The sequence below is a fragment of the Heterocephalus glaber genome, unplaced genomic scaffold (genome assembly GCF_053883595.1).
Source record: "Heterocephalus glaber isolate CG9 unplaced genomic scaffold, H.glaber_assembly_v1.0 deba00000546, whole genome shotgun sequence".
Classification (NCBI taxonomy): Eukaryota; Metazoa; Chordata; class Mammalia; order Rodentia; family Bathyergidae; genus Heterocephalus; species Heterocephalus glaber.
This window is the reverse complement of record NW_028258147.1, coordinates 12,872,392-12,888,969: the sequence shown is the minus strand read 5'-3', so window position 1 is coordinate 12,888,969 and position 16,578 is coordinate 12,872,392. Positions and strand designations below refer to the sequence as shown.

The window sequence follows — 16,578 nt, the reverse complement described above, 5'->3', positions numbered from 1 at the left end:
TTAAATAAGTTCTGGATGTAATAATTAAGTGAGTGGACTTTTAAAAAAATGTAAGTATCAAATATTTTACACATTAAAACAACAAAAATAACCATTCTAGAACACAGATAAAGGTAAAATGTTTCTCATTTAGCACCATTATTCTTTAAAGGCAAACCTGCAATTCTTTAAAGTCAAACCTAAAGACAGTCCAACACAGAAAATAAGACTGTTCTCTTATGAATCTCAACATAAAATTCTTCAGACCATGGAGAATGCAAAATCAAAGATGTATAAAAAAATCATAATCAGGCAGAAATTACCCTAAATACAAAGATATGGTTTAATATTAGGAAACCTAGCAAGCTGACACATTAGCAAAACAAAAAGAGGCAGTCAACCACCTCAATACATAGATGGAAATGGGAACCTGATAACATTCAACACCAACTCCTGATGTTTTTATCATATAAATGTAATAAAAACAAAAGGATAAATACATAAATAATAAAGAATACCCATCCTAAAATCCTAACCAATTCACTGGTAGAGTACCAAAAGCACTTTCTAGTAAAGCTTATTATCAAGAAAAGGGTAATGGCAACAAGTACAACCTAAAGACTAGAGGGACATGTAAAACAGTGGTGTGTATAGGACCAGATAAAGCCATCACATACTGGATAGGGCCAGACAAAAGTCATTCTTCTCAGCTCATCATTCAAACACCTAACCAGATAACCCAGAAAGATCAATATTATGCAATAAGCTGTGTGCCAACAACATGTATAATCAATATGACCAGTTATAAAGAGTACCCCATTTATCCACAAATAGATAATTATAGAAAAAGTAAGCCACAATAAGAAATATATAAAATAACACTAATTATAAGGGGTCTATGTAATAAAAACTATAAAACATCACAAAACAAGCCTTAGACAAGAGGCTTGATGAAATGTAGGGATATACTGTGCTCCTAGAAGACTACATAGAATAAAAAACATTTCCTTAATAAGGTTCATTAATTGACAGCTAAAGATGACAGAATTTAAATTGGAGTAGGTACATGTAGTGGGCACTATGCACATATCATCTCATTTAATCATAATAAGAATTCTATGAGATCATTATCCTCATTTAACAAATGGAGAAGCCAGGATCTCACAAAATGAAATGTATTCACACAGTGAATGAGTATAAGAAAAGAAGCCCGGCAAATGTGCTGTATTTAGTACAGTGTTTTTAAAAGGGAAGAGGGAAAAATGATGAAAGAATTTTCAACATAAAAAGGGGGATTAAACACATCAGAATCTAAAATATATAACTATTATAAATTAAAATTACATGGTACTATTAATAAGAAAAAAAGGATTAACATATTTAGATAACCCAAAAAACAGATGAAAAAAGAAATATACACACAAAAACTATATACAAATTATTGAAAATCAGCTCACAAGATGATTTCTGTTTGTTTTATTCTCTACTATATCCTCAAAACACTGGACAGTATAAAACCCACATAGTAGGGGCTCAACAGCTGACAAAACAATGAAGGAAACAATATGATAAATCTAGTCATAAAACTTAGCAATGGAAGTAGAGTGGAATCAAAATTTAGGCTGCAACAACTGCTTAATTGTTTGTAGGAAAAATTCAATTCCTTACTTCAAATTTTTTCCAAATGGGTAATTATCTAAGTGCATACATGAAAAATAAGAAATTAAGAAAAAGAGCAGCTAACCTATACCTAAATGCAAAATGGAAAGCAGAAACATCCTCCACAAAGGAATACTATCCTTAATATACTGTCAATTAATAATCAAAGCCAAAATCTCAATAGCAAAAAATGGAAAAAAGACATTAGACCACAGGCACATAAATTCATCCTTACAACCAATCAGAAAGAAGTGAATTAAATATCATCTCAGTTATTATATTGGTAAAGATAGCCTTTAAATCGTTCAGACCCTTTGGCCCAGTAACATTTCCATTATAAAAATTCATCACCAACTTGAAGGTTATAAAATGAAAATAGGCCATAAAGCGATGTGATAAAATTTCTAGAAGCAAAGAATACAACGCTTTCTAAAGCCTGAAGCTCCCAGAGGCTTTCCTTTACTGTCCCCCCTAATGAATGTTAGAATCTTGGAGATGGCAGAAAAATATCAAAACTCTTAGACAAATCTTCCTTTAAATAGTTTTAATGATTTTATTTCATAAGATAAATTACTTGAGAAGGTCTTCTCAAGTTGACTTTTTGAAAAACCTGCATGCGTTACAACTGCATACAAAGAGGCAAAACCCTGCCCAGTAAAGCTCTTGGGAGACCTTTGTGAAACTTGACTCTGCAGCTAGGCATTACTGAAACACCAAGATCTTACTCTAGTGCCCTTCCCAGTTCAGTGTAGGTTGGAAAGCAACACTCATGCTTACCCTCAGAGTTCAACATTTATTTTCTGTTGTTGCTATGTAGTGATGTATCTGTGGTTTTATAACAAATAAATTATAACTGCTACTGTAACTGAATAGCCTCCAACATATCATCCAATTAAAGACCCTTATAAAGTCTAAAGAAATACACAATGGCCTCCCCACTGTACTGACTCCCAAGAACTCTCTATATTCTTTCAGTGTCCTCTTTTGGTCCTTGCTTAAGACTGTTCTGATAGCCGAGGATTTAGCTCAGTGGTTTCGCCCCTGTTGCGTACGTGCAAGGACTCGAGTTCAATCCCTGGTACCAAAAAAAAAAAAAAAAAAAAAACCAAAAAAAAACCTGTTCTGATTGCCCCTTCCTTATTTACTAACCCAGAAGTCTCACTCATCATTACAAATACTGTACAAGACTTTCACCTGGCCTAGGTGAAAACCAGCTGTTTTCCACTAGCTTCTCTTTAGAACAGTGGTTCTCAACCTTGGCTGCATGTTGAAATCACTGGGGAAGCTTTGAGACTACAACCCCAGAGACTGATGTAATTAGTCTGGGATATAACCTGGATAATGGAATTTTTAAAAGCTCTCCAGGTGATTCTAATGTGCAGCCAATGATAAGAATCAGATTTTTCTTAAAAGAAATCATTAAAAGATCTTCAGGTAACTAAATACAGTGATCATAAATGAAATGTCAGAGATTTGGGGCAACAATTCCACAGCTTCATGCCAGAAAATCCTCAAACTCTGGAGAATGTTGTCAGTCCCATTGATAATGCCCACTATTTACAATCATTAGGTCTTTCCCAGCCTAAGGACTAAAACAGTAAAATCATGAGTAGCATCCCACATCTCCCCCCACCAAAAAAGTCTGTTTGAAATGCACATAACGTAGCACAATAACTCAAAAGTGGCTTGCCTTATAAGGAATGATAACTGGTAGCATTTTCCATTTGGACATCTGATACTTCATAACCTGGCAGGAAGCTTTCTCGATTTTGTTTTGAAAGTCTATGACCTTATAAACTGTCTTATGAGAGTACAAATAAATGAAGCTATTTCCATTAGAAACAAAGCCAAAGAGGGAAAACTGTAAAATATTTTATTTCACCTTATAAGCAGTTGTCATATCAAAATAACAGCTGATTTCATTTTTGATAAAAGCAGTGAAGACCAGTATCACTTAATTCATTTTAGTTCTCATTAGCACAATACTTTCCTTTAAATTAAGTGCTGTCATCTCAGGACACCCGGGGCGGGGGTAGGAAAATCAGCTAAAGCAAGAAACATTTTTCTCTGAGATACCATTTAAAGACCAGCCTCAAGTTTTTCCTTAATGTGTGGTTTCCAACTCACTCCCCAGAGGATAAGATATTCTCTATTATTAAGTGCAGCAAACAATGTAAACTACCCCTTCTGCATTTGCATTCTACTGTACCAAAGCCTGAGGAGTACAAAGGATAAAAGATCCTAGCTCCCTAATATTTTTTCAGACTCACTGAGTCAGCTGGAAACCTACAGGCAAAAAAAGCAAGGCAAATTGTGGGTCTTCAACGCTGCTTGTTTCCGGGGTTTGGTAGTGACACTGGGACGGTTTCTTTGAAGTCTGTTCTGTACCAACAGGTATTTCCATTTTTATGGCTTTCTTTAGAAAAGAGGTCTCAATCCATATTTAGGAACACTAGTTTCCACAGAGTAGACCTTCTTACTTTGCCTTTATATTTCCTTCCTCCTATACTTCAGTAAGTATTTGAGACATGAACTAAATCTGAGACTCATATTGTATCCAACAAAAATTTACAAGGTTGTTAATATGTTATGCACTATGCTGAGAATATACAGCATCTGGCCACAGGTGTGTCTTAAACCCCAAAGGGAGGGCAGCTTCAGCCTCTGCAAATCTATAGCTCATTGTTATTATATAGCTGGCTCTTTTGCTGAGCTTGGAGGCCACCTAAACAATGGAAACATTTAAACAGAGGTAAAAAAAAAAAAATTTTAAAGGCAGATTAAAGTGGCTACTTTATTGTATAGATTGAATATCCCTTTTGTGAACTGCTTGGGACCAGGAGTCTTTCAGGATTTGGGGGGTTTTATTTTGTTTTGTTTCATGTCTTCATATCTTTGGAATAAGACCTAAGTCTAAATTCCAAATTCATTTATACATATAGGCTGAAGGTAATTTTACACAATATTTTTAGTGTGCTTTTATTTTAAACATGAAATCGTGTGAAATTTTCTACTTGTCAACTCTCAAAAAGATTCAGATTTTGGGTTGCTTAGGATTTTGGATTTTCAGATTAGTGATGCTCAACCTGTACAATCACATTCAGATGAAAGTTGGAAGCAAAAACCATGTACATATTACTTCACCCAGTACTATTTTTGCACAACAGTGCCCTACAAATGAATTTTACCTAAGAAATTTCTACAGTTTTAGAGCATCATTGGCATACTTCTCTCAAACTTAGCATTATCAAGGAAAACCTGAAAGTGGTAGAACTGATTATATAAAAAGGTTTATTTAACAAGGCATATTAAGTATAATTACAAATGGCAGTGCACATAGAAATGCAAAGAACATGAGTATATGAACCATATGGAAAGTTATTAGGTACCACTTTAATCTTTACTCCCTCATTATTTCTAGTTTAAAAAAAGTAATAGTTGACTCCTTTTCAACATCTGACTTATTAAAAACAAATCATAAACCAAGAAATCATTGACTACAAACCTACATTATCTTGGTTAACCCAAACTATCAGCATTATAAGTCATTCACAACATAAATATTGTTATAAACTTAGATCTGCAGTCTGTGAATGCACCTCAATGAGCAAATAGACTTAACCTCTTTCGTTAGCCATTATCCTTTTCAGTCTGTAAATGCACCTCAATGAGAGAATATCCTTAACCTCTTTTGTTAGCCATTATCCTTTTCATAGTCACACTACCTTCTAACCACCAAGGATTCATTAGTTTTCCTCTAGGTTTTCAATGTCTGACATTTCCAGAGTCTGACATTAATTGCCTTTACTATGTATATCTTATATGCCTGACCTGTTATTATTTTTCTAGTCTCTACACTGATCTCACCTTTAATGACCAGTAGTGGCAAACCTATGGCATGTGCCCCATGGTGGGCTAATTGTTATTACTGCAACCTCTAAAAGGTTGACCATCACTTATCTAGTCACCCAGACTCCATAACTGTTCTTAGTATTGTGATGGAGCAAAGGTAATAAAGTAAATAACCATCAGAGACCCAAGCATTAGTCACTACTGAAATCATTTTGTGATGGCTGTTTGTTACTTTATGCTCCTATCATAGGCAGGCCTGGAAGTGTTTACTTGTGACCACCAGTAAGGTGCTCTGTCATAGTGTCTAGCCCATTCACCTCCTGGATTTTCTGTAAAGCCAGATGCTAATAGTCAATCAAAGGGTCTGACTAGCATAAGCTGACTATTCTTGAGTAGAAATATCTAGCAAAAAGCAAAAGAATACACATTTTAGTTACCTGTTGCTTGTTGTGTCCATGGACACAACCTCTTATTAGTTTTGTGGACCATTTAAGCTAAGTGAAAAAAAAATCCTGCAGCTCAGTTCCGACTCATAAAAAGCAGCCCTCAACAGTGAAAAGGCCTTGACTGATGAAAAACCTGAGTCCGGGCCTCCAGTGTAAAACTCTTTATCTCTGTGATTAATTTTCTTCATTTATAAAATAAAGACCCTTTCAGATCTGAATTTCCAAGTCTCTAAATTCTCAAAGTTGAGAGGAGTAAGCAGGAATATGCATTTCAATGACAACAATTTAAGCTATTAAATCTTTTAACTGAATGTCTGACTATTTGAAGATACAGAATAAAAATATACAATGGATTAGTGATTTTACAATTATCCTGTTACTTCTTTTATATAACCCAACTGTATAATTCAAGATTTAAAGTAAGTTTTTGGCATTAATTATTGGCTTGCACATCAAATTCACATGAACATAGTTAAATTCCCATTTCATTTTGTCCTAGGAGGAAACTTAGCTGCCAAGAATGTTCCAGCTCCCTTTAGCAAGCAGCATGTATTTTAAAAAGAAAAATATAGAGGGCCCTTCTGCATAAGTTTTAAACAAGAAATACTAAGATTATATGGTCTCCCTTTTAATAAAAATAGTTAATAAAAAAGTTTGTTTCATTGTGCTTGAAGCTCTCGGCATTTAAAAAACAAAATTTATAAGCATTCCAAATATTTTTAATGATACATAGAGTTTTGCTTCTTTTTTAAAGTGTGGGATTATTTTTAGCAATGTCTGGATAAAGTTATATCATCAGTAGTCTGCTCAGTAGTATTGTAAATGCACCTGCTTGCCAATTCAAATAATATCTGGAGAAACAGGCATTCCATTTAAAAAGGACTCAGAGCTGCATTATTTGAACAACCAAGAGGGTCTCCATTAACAAAATGCAGCAAGTATTCACAGTATAAATCAACTGTATTAGTAAATGTCTTTTTGCAAAAGCAGCTTCAAAGATAATACTGCAAATACAAATAGCTCTTTCACCACACTTTATTTTTACACTTTGATATACTAAAAATAAGTGTTAAGTATGATATGAAAGGTAAGACTGGATGATATTCATATGCTTGGTATAGAATTATACCACAAAATAGGTCTGAAAACTTTAAGAACAACTATTGAAGTTCCAAGTTGCTTGACCTACAGAGCTGAGAAAATACAACAGGTGACTGCCTGGGAACAGACAACACAAGCAACAGACAAAGACTTATGGTCTCATCAAGGAGTAAAAGATCAGGCTCACAAAAACACCATAAGGCAGTGATGGTGAACCTTTTAGAGCTTTCAATGATAAACAGTCCACCGTAGCACGTATGCTATGGGTTCGGCACCACTGTTGTAACATTCAACCCTGACCTGAGAAATGGTAGCTTTAATCACGCCAAGTGATATGGTACCAGGAAATGCTACTCTGACTTAACCCTCCTCTAACGTGAGGTCTCTGCACGGAGCCAGGTTAGTTTCTTGCAACTCTAACTTTCTGTGAAACTCCCCTGAGGGCTGGATTACCTACAGAATCCGTGTGATTAGCCTTCAGCTGTAAGGGAACCCCAAGCACTCCAAGAGATTAAATGAATCCAAAATAGCTGCTCAGTTTGTGACCATTTTTAAAAACTGGGAAGAACACTTATCCTCTCAGAAAAATTTAAGTATATAATACAATATTAAGTATAGTATTACAGATGTGTACTCATCCCCAAACTTAATGAGTTGTATCATATATACACATTTATGGCTCTTTATATGTCAATCATATCTCAAAAATAAAATTTGGACAAGTGGGGATAGGAGGGTTTAGGGAGAGAGTAGGAATGTGTAAGGAAGGGGTAGGGAGACTTATTTTGAACCACAGTTATGTTTCAAAAGTCTCTACAAAAGATCTCCAAAGTTCTGAAAGAGATCCTCACATGCTGAAGTTGCTATTTCAGAAAAGAACTATATGATCCTGCATCTAGGTATGCCTTGAGCAAACTACAACCTCACTGGGTCTCCACCTGTTAGCGCAAACCAGAAGGACTGTTACAGATTTCTACAGAACCTTGCAGGTTCAGCATTCTATTAAAAAGATCTTCTAGACAGTTTCTCCAACTAGGGCAATTTCAGTCATTACCTTTGTCTGCTACAGAACATCCTAACCCTGGGGTCTTGTTTTAAAACTAAAGTTGGGAGATAATTCATCTGACACAAACTCCTTATCTCTTGGAGAAAGAGCCAAAGGCAGCACTTGCAGCAATAATTGTTTTCCATCAATAGTAGGCTTCTTTAGGCCTGTCCAGACCAGGAATTATTTTCCCACAGCCACTCCACAAAGCTGCACACCTTCTTCAGTGTTTACATTTGATGTCCTGTTGTACGACAAAACAGAAAACTTACAATTTAACTTATTTTTTATTCACCAAGGAAAATATCTGCCCCTTTGCCCCAGTGAAGATATTTACCTAACAGAAGAAAAGTGTTTGAGCTCTGTTTCACACTGACCCACAGCAAACCCAGCCCAACCCAAGCAACACAAGGCAAGGCTTAGGAGGACAGGAATGCAGCCCACGCTGTTAGAAATTAAAGTTAATAGAGTTGCATTCGAATTTGGCCACAGCTGAGCCTGAGCAGGTGAAACTACAACTGCAGGGCTGGCTCTACGGGAAGGGGAAGCTGACAGCTCCCGTGGGCACAGGACGGAGGAGAAGACGTCCCTGCTACAGCAAGGCCAAAGCATCATGCTGCCCCCCCAAAATTCCCATGCCACCAAAGACTACCAAAATTACAGTGCACTGCCTTTCACGGCGGAACTGCTGGCCGGTGCCTGCGAGCTCTCCCGGGTGAAAGCCGAGGGGAGAAGTGGCTGCAGGAAGCACCCAGTCCCGCCACTCACCTTCTGCTGCCTCCGGGCCATGTCCGTGGGCTGCTTGGCGTTGAAGGGGTACGCGATGCACCGCACCACGAAGACGTAGAGCTGCAGGCGGATCCTGCGCTCCTGTTCCTTGTCCAGCTGCCGCTCAGGCTCGTCTCGGCCCTCGCTGAGCCCCGAGGGGCTAGGGCTCCCGGGTCTGGCGGCGCTGCTGCTGCCGCCCGAGCGCCCCGGAGCGTCCCGCCGCCCTTCCCGAGCCGCGGCCGGAGGCGCTCGCTGGGAGCCGGTGGCCGCCACCAGTACATCGCGGCTCTCCTCTTCCAGCCCCTCGTCCGACTCCTCTTCGCTGGAAGACGGGTCCAGCATGGTGCACGGGAGCCCCCGAGCGCCTCACCCCCGGCGGCTGTTCCCGTGGGTCTGAGGGCGCCGCCGGCCGGAGGGCAGCGGCCGCAGAGCGAAAGGGAAAGTGGCCAGGGCTTTCCGGACACGTCGAGTTGGAGCTGGGAGTGTTTCCTACCACAAGGGCGCAGGGGGCGGGCAGGAGCCGAGAGGAGCGCGGGAGGGGAGGGGGGGGCGCCGGGATAGAATAGGCGGAGTTAGCGCTGGGGGGAGCCCCACGCCTCGGGAACCGCTCGGCCAGCCCCCGGCCCGAGTCCTTCAGAGCCTGCCCGGCGAGGCCGCGCGCCCGGGCGCAGGTGGGGAACCTGTGGCGCCTACAACAAGCAACACGTGGAATGGAATGTTGAGGAGCGGGCGCGGGGCCGCCGAGTGCGCGTGCGCGCGCCGGTCCGGGCGGCGGGGTGCCCGGGCGCGCAGTTTGCTAAGGCTGGGAGCGGCTGAGCTGGGGGCGCCCGCCTACGGCAGTCCAACTGCTGTGACCCCACCAGCGGTAGCCTTTTTTCCTGCACAGCTTGCAGGGAAGTTGGGCACGAGAAGGGCAGTCCCTTAGCTGGAGGTGAGGGACATCGCCCCGACCGGAACGTAATGCCCAAGATTAAGCCTGAGCGCTGAAAAGTGGGACCTGGGCCGTTCCTCTCCAAAGACTGTTCGGAGGAGACTTTGAAAAGTCGCCCGCCTTTCTCCGCTGCTGTTTGACACTCTGTCGAAGTCCAAATTAGAAAAGTCCCCAGAACGTACATGGGAGAAAAAAAGAGCGGCTTTCTTTTTAAACAGTTTTATTTCTGCAGACGCATAAGCGAGATAGTTTATGTTTGCGAAATGACACTCTGATTCAGCTCAGACACAGCTTGATTATTTTCTGGCTTGGGATGCCATTGACTGAAAACAGGTTGTCTGATGTAAACATTCAGCAAATATTTGAGCGCCTGCCGGGTGTCCGGCCAGCACTGTTAGCCTTTGGCGGAGCCCGAGGTGGATAGGGGCAGACAACACACGGTCGCTGTCGCTTCTGGCCTCCAGTGGGCGTCACATAGCAGCACCTGCAGCCTGCCTCATCTGAGCAGATTTCTCAGTGCCAGAACCACCTAGCAGGTTTTTTTGTGCCTCTGTTACTTATGGCCTTAGTTCCAACAGAGAGGAAAAACGGTGCATTCAACAAGGTAAGAATGTGCAAGGACCAGGCTGGCAGGGAGGTGGAGCTCAGAGAAATTAACACGGAAAGAAATTAAATAGTCACCAGCTCTGAGCTCCACAACCCAACGGCCAAATAGCAGGTGTAGCTTACTCAAGCCACTTCCGCCGTTAGATACAAAACAGACTTTCCTTGTGCATTTACTGACATTCTCCCTAGATGGGGAAAAACAAGGAGGCATTTATTTCTAGGGAGCCTTGCTTATTTATCAGTCCTTAACTGGTCCTATAATAATAAAAGATCTCCCCTAAGAGCCCAGCTGCATGCTGAAAGCCGACTGCTAAGGAATAAGATATGGCAAAAACCCGTCTATTTAAAGACAAGAAAACAATAAGTGGCAATTTTATTCATTAATTCTAATACCTGATGCTTATGCAACACTTTATAGTTTGCAGAATTCTATGAAATTATTTACCTAACACCGTCATCGAAGTAATTTTCAAATGCAGGTGATACTATTATTATAATGGCCCTTTGTACCAGATTCTGCACTAAGCTCTTTATAAATCTTATCTGAGTTATTTATTGTTATTTCCATTGTACAGATAAGAAACCTGTGGTTATGGAACTAGTGACTAATAGAATAAGAATTCAACATAGGTCCTACTTTCAAATAGTGGCCTTTTCTACTGCAATATTCATTAATAACAAATTAGTATACTAAACATATGATGTTTATTGAACTGATAACTAAGGATTTAATTCCTAGAGACATGAGTCCAATTTAAATATAGTACCTTTATTTTCCTTTTCTTTCCAACCAATGCTATCTCCAAGCTATAGAAACCCCATGTGAAAACGTGATAAATTTTTAAATAGCATATGCAGTGTTTTCTTAATGAAGATGAACATAGTTTAAGAGAAATAGTTTAAATATCCAAAACACAATAAAGAGAATGCTTAAAATTTTCATTAAACATACATTGCTTAAGAAACTAACATATATTGAAGCTGAACTACTGTACCTAGAAGAAACAAGGTACAGTTCTTTAAAACGCTACACGTTAAAGAATGACAAATGAGAAAAGTATTATCAGAAAAGAAGATACTATTGAAATCCAACAATTCAATCAATAGCTGGGAACAAAATGGTAATATTGTGAAGAAACACTTCATTCAGGAAATAGTAAGGAAAGTCTTCCAGGATTCTCGGCATGTCTTGAAGAGTGATTCAGAGCTGTGGTGCTGAGGGCTGTGTAGACAGGAGTAGCACCATTTACAATGACAGGAAATTGTTTGCTATATTAGAAAACTGCAAGTAAACTCGCCTGCCTCAAGGAAGGATGCATATGAAGACATAGGAAGGGAGACTGGAGAACAGGCAAAGACGGAGCCTTGTGTGTTGTGCTTTGGATTAAGCCATATCCTGCAGGAAATGGGAATACACAGAAGAGTTTTAGGTAAGGTAAGACATTCCATGATCCGTAGGTGTTGAAAGACTATCTGCAGCAATGTAAGGGTGGTGTGACCAGTGACCGGAGGCAAGATACCAAGAGGACATTACTGAGGAACCAAATTTAAAACAAGGGAAAATGGGAGGAGGAAAGCTTGAGATGGACAAATAGAAAAATGGACTACTTATGGTGAACTGAGCGAAAAGGTCAATGATAAAATAAGATTCCCAGAATATAGTAACTTGATTAATAGTAGAGGGAATATGGACTTCTAGAGAACAATTTGAGAGAAGCATCAAATCATTGAGATGCTTATGCAACATGTCAGAAAAATCCTAGACAGAATGGAAACCTGTTACTCAAATCTGGATAAGGATATCAACATATTGGTAGTAGTTGAAGTGACAAGTGTGAATGATAAGGTCCACACAACAAGTTACATGTTCAAAGTGAGAAGAGAGGCCAAAGGTGGGACTCTGGAGAACCCTTCTTGATTTTTCTCCAATTAAAGAATGGTCTGTATAAGACTGAAATGAAGACCCATTTGTTAGCAATTAACTGTACTCTAATAATTTTAATGTTTTCAATTTTGTGCTTATGCTGATGTTCTTGCAAAACGTGTCCCTTACATATTCCATTTTTCAGTCATTATAACATTAGTTGAAGGTCTGGAACAATTGATTAAATGATGCCAACAAGAGACTGATTAGTTTGTACCATTTTATAACAAATACAATACATGAGCCTAGTCAATGATTCATTTTTACTTTTGCTAAGGTGACCTTAAAAACAAATTGAAGTTATACTGCTTTTTAATGAAACACCTATAATGCTAAGTAAAGGTGGATGCTCAGTAATAAAATATAAAATGTGTTTTGGCAGTGATGTGTAAGGAAACAGGTGTGTGACCTGAATACCTATGTCTGGGCTATTTTCTACTTGAGAATTGATTTGTGCATTTGACCTGCAAGGGAAGTATTAACTCTTTAAAGTAATAAATAAAGTCATTCTTTCATTAAGATGCCCCTGCGTTTGGGGCATCCATTATAAGCTACATACTATTCTGATAGAATAGAAACAATAAAATGTAGCCCCTGAGAAGATACACATGAATCAGATGTGAGCACAAAAGGAAATAATTATAGTAATATATGTTCCTGTGGTGTTAGAGAAAAAAAATTCTCAAAATATCCCTTATGTGTTTTGGAAATAGACAGTATTTTATCTTTTGGGAGTAGACTATGTAGTTGTAAGCAAAAATATTTTACAACAGAGAGGAATCATTTTCATATTAAAGGAAGGACCTGTTTTATATTTAGGAAACCGGTCAGTTCAAATCCCAATTCATCAAATTAGTGTGCATTTAGAAAAGTAAGATAAAAACAAAACTTTTTGAAACATTAAGATGAGTATTCATCTCTTCTGAGGTAATAATCCTCTTGAAAGTTTCATTTAAATTCCTTTTCTGTCTTTACTCAACATCTTTTTCCTGTCCAGTTAGAATCTGAGTCCTCAAAAGGAACTGTTCTGAGACCCAACATTTTATACCTAATGGGTGAAAATACTCTCAGAGTTACTGTGAAGCTTACAGTATCTAAATGAAATACTTAAAAGACAATCCGATATGTAAATATTTCTCAATGCCAAGTATGTTACTGTTTTTATCATTGCTTTACTATTAAGTTTACTTTTAGCCATAGAAGTGTAACAACAAAATGTAGTTGCAAATGATTCTATGAGTTTATTATTGGGTTTTTACAAGAACCAGAACTTATATTTATAGATTATTGACCTTGAAACAGACTAAAGTAACTCCCAAATAAATGTTATAATATTTTATTAATTATATTTTATATTTAATAAAATATAGTTTTATATTCTATAATTTTTATAAAAAGATATTCTATCATTTTTATAAGAAGGCTTGACTTTGAATAAAAAGCAATGATCCTTCAGCTACTAGTAACTTATTGGACATTCATTAGTGTTCGATTATATCTGTTATTCTTTAATTTTCCATAGTGTGAGAAATTTGATGGAAATAATCAAAAGCAAGTTGGATTGTGAAGTGCAAGGAAGAAGAAAACTTAGGGGCACATTTTGACCTGTGTATTCAAAGCATCCTGAGGAAAGTTCTGCATTAATTCAAGATACGTTTGCATATGTGATTATTATGGTCTTCAGAGAAGCAGATATTTAACCTGGAGAGGATGTTTGTATGTTAAATGTTGATAGAGCCACAAACAATGTGAGATTTTTGTGGCAACTGTTGAAATCTAGGAATAATGTTCATGAATAGATAAAGCAATAAAAAGCCAGAGCCTTTTTTCCCCTCCAGCTTTCTTAGTTTTTGTACTTATCGACCTTATTGTTAAACACATTTTCTACCAGTCAATAATATGTATTGAGTGCCTGTTTTATATTAAGCACTACACTAGGTTGCTGTAAAGAGAGAATTACATTGATTGACTAGGAATTCAGCCAATGTCTCACTTAGGAGATGAGAGTTCTACTACTGTGAAAAATACAATTTCAATGATGGTGCTCAAGAAAACAAAACTAAACTGAAGTCGAGTTTTTATCAGAGAAAATGATAAGGATAGTAAAAGTGACATTAGGTAGGAAAAGTAAAGCTATGTCTTTGCTAGCTAGTAAAGTATTACTCTGGTCTACAGCAATTATCTTCACACTTTTTGCTTTCAAGATTTATTTTCACCCTTGGAAGTTATTGACTCCAAACAACTTTTGTTTGTGTAGATTATATTTATTGATGTTTCTCACATTAGTGAAACAAAACTAAGAAAATTTTGAAATACCTATCTGAAATTTTAAAACCTCTTATATAACATAAATCACATATTTTTATTAAAGATACTGTATACCAGGATGAAATATTGAGTACACCACTTTACACTAAAAATCTTTTTACTGTCTGATTTAATAGATTCTTAACAGGTTCTTCATTTAATCTCTTGCTGTGCAGTGCTTTGATTCAAGCAAATGAAAAAACTAACTTCACTTGAGTATGTAGTTTTAACAGGGAGTATTTTAATAACTTTTTATATGATTATGGATATTCTTCTTTAATATTACTCCAAAACCAACATATAGTAGTCCCTTAGAGGTTAAGTACAACAATGTAAAATGGAAATTATCAATAAACTGTTATTAGATATTTAAAAATCTTACTATATTTTGTACTTTGAATGAAGGTTTTATATATACATGATTTTGTCACGTCATTTACTGCTCAGTTGGAAAACACTGTTTCACTGAATTATATAGATGTTCCAAATGTTGACATATTTTATTATATAATACCAAAAAATCACATTTGCACTAACCACCAATTTCATGAGAAGAGTCTTTAAGTACAAGAAAACTATCAAGCTCAGAGTGGCAGATACAAGTTTTACAAAACTATAATTTTCATTTTGAACTTGAATTTTATCTCTGGCAATAATACTGTCAGTCGTTTTCATTCACAAGACAACCTTACTTTATTCCCCTTTGAAAAGTCGTCGACCAAAAATCCAGGTCTCAGTAATTATATTTTGTTTCTCAGTTCTTTACTCAAGTAAGCATAGGGTTCCATGAAACACCAGCTAGTACAGCTTACAACTCCAAACGTGCTCCTCTGTGAGACAACCATCATACTTCATTATCAGAAGTAATTTGTGCAATACTTCAAATGTTACCTCATGGAATATTTTAAATGCACCCAATTTTTGAAACTGCACCTAATGATCAAACGTTAACATAATTAAGGGCTGGGAATTTAGCTCAGTGGTTCACTGCCTGCTGCGCAAGTGCAAGGACCGGAGTTTGATCCCCTGTACCAAAAAAAAAAAGTTAACATAATTAATAATGATTATTACTTAACCTGACTCATTGCTAAGTAAGAACCGCACTCTCCACCCCTCCCCGTCTACAACTGAAGAATGCATGATTCCTAGGAATATTTTGGTTCACAACCTTGACTAATAACAAGTCCCTGACAGTTTTGCTACCATAGCTTCTGCAACATCAGTGCGAGGTAAAAACAAGGAAAAAAGACAAACAATGGCCTAGCATGCTTATGAAAATAACTTTGTAAATACCCCAATGGGTTTGACCCCAAGATTTGAGCACTACATTTTAAGAACCCCTAGTTTCTAAGTTATGGCTTTAATTTTACTATTGCCCAACAAATACATTGGTATTAGTCAGCAAATATTCATCTCAAATATTAATCTTTCAGTCAAATTTAAAGATAAAGTAGATATTACACTGTCTTGAGCAAATATATTCAGTGGATAAAAATGTAGATTTTTAAAAATGCTTTCTTTCCCAGTTTAAGTGATTAGATATCTGACTTTTCATGAATAGTTTCATAATCTGCCCTTCAAAATAAAAGCATTGTATTAAACTAACAAGTTTGTTCTAATATTAATAAGCAAATCTAATTTTTTTACCTAAAGGTAATTCTACATTTGGTACCCTGAAAACTTTCATATATCATCTAATAGAGTGGCTTGGATCTGAATGTAAATATTGTGTTATTATTATAAATCTGAAATTTCCTTTAATTTATTGAACTGAAATGTGCCTGCCCACATCTGAGAACATAGGAAAATGTATATGGCATGGTTGGAATTTTTCAACTTGACATTACTTTTCTATTAATGTGGACAATATAAGAAGAAATTAATTTTACTAAAACTGTAACAAGTTTATATTTGAAACAAAATTTAGAAACAGAATTGAATCTACATTTTATAGAATGTG

The 16,578-nt window shown here is 37.3% G+C and overlaps 1 protein-coding gene and 1 long non-coding RNA gene across 25 annotated transcripts in view; one reads left to right on the top strand and one right to left on the bottom strand.

Moving 5' to 3' along the window:
• Nucleotides 1-9,557, bottom strand: part of Cadps2 (calcium dependent secretion activator 2) — a 557,170-nt gene extending 547,613 nt beyond the window's left edge. For 16 of the 24 annotated variants that reach the window (XR_015448631.1, XR_015448632.1, XR_015448633.1 and 13 more), the window contains exon 1: nt 8,851-9,440. Coding sequence is in view for 20 of the 24 variants with exons in the window: in XM_087204426.1 (XP_087060552.1) it covers nt 8,851-9,192 (342 nt within the window). In the remaining 4 variants the exon portion in view is untranslated. Of the gene's footprint in view, nt 1-8,850 lie in introns of all 24 variants that reach the window. The other 8 variants (XM_087204429.1, XM_087204444.1, XM_087204446.1 and 5 more) reach the window with 1 other exon arrangement.
• Nucleotides 9,558-9,559: 2 nt separating this feature from the next.
• Nucleotides 9,560-14,999, top strand: LOC147829624 (uncharacterized). The gene is made up of 2 exons (XR_015448636.1): nt 9,560-10,385; nt 13,834-14,999. It is a non-coding gene; the product is annotated as an uncharacterized LOC147829624 (long non-coding RNA).
• The last annotated feature ends 1,579 nt before the right edge of the window (nt 15,000-16,578 follow it).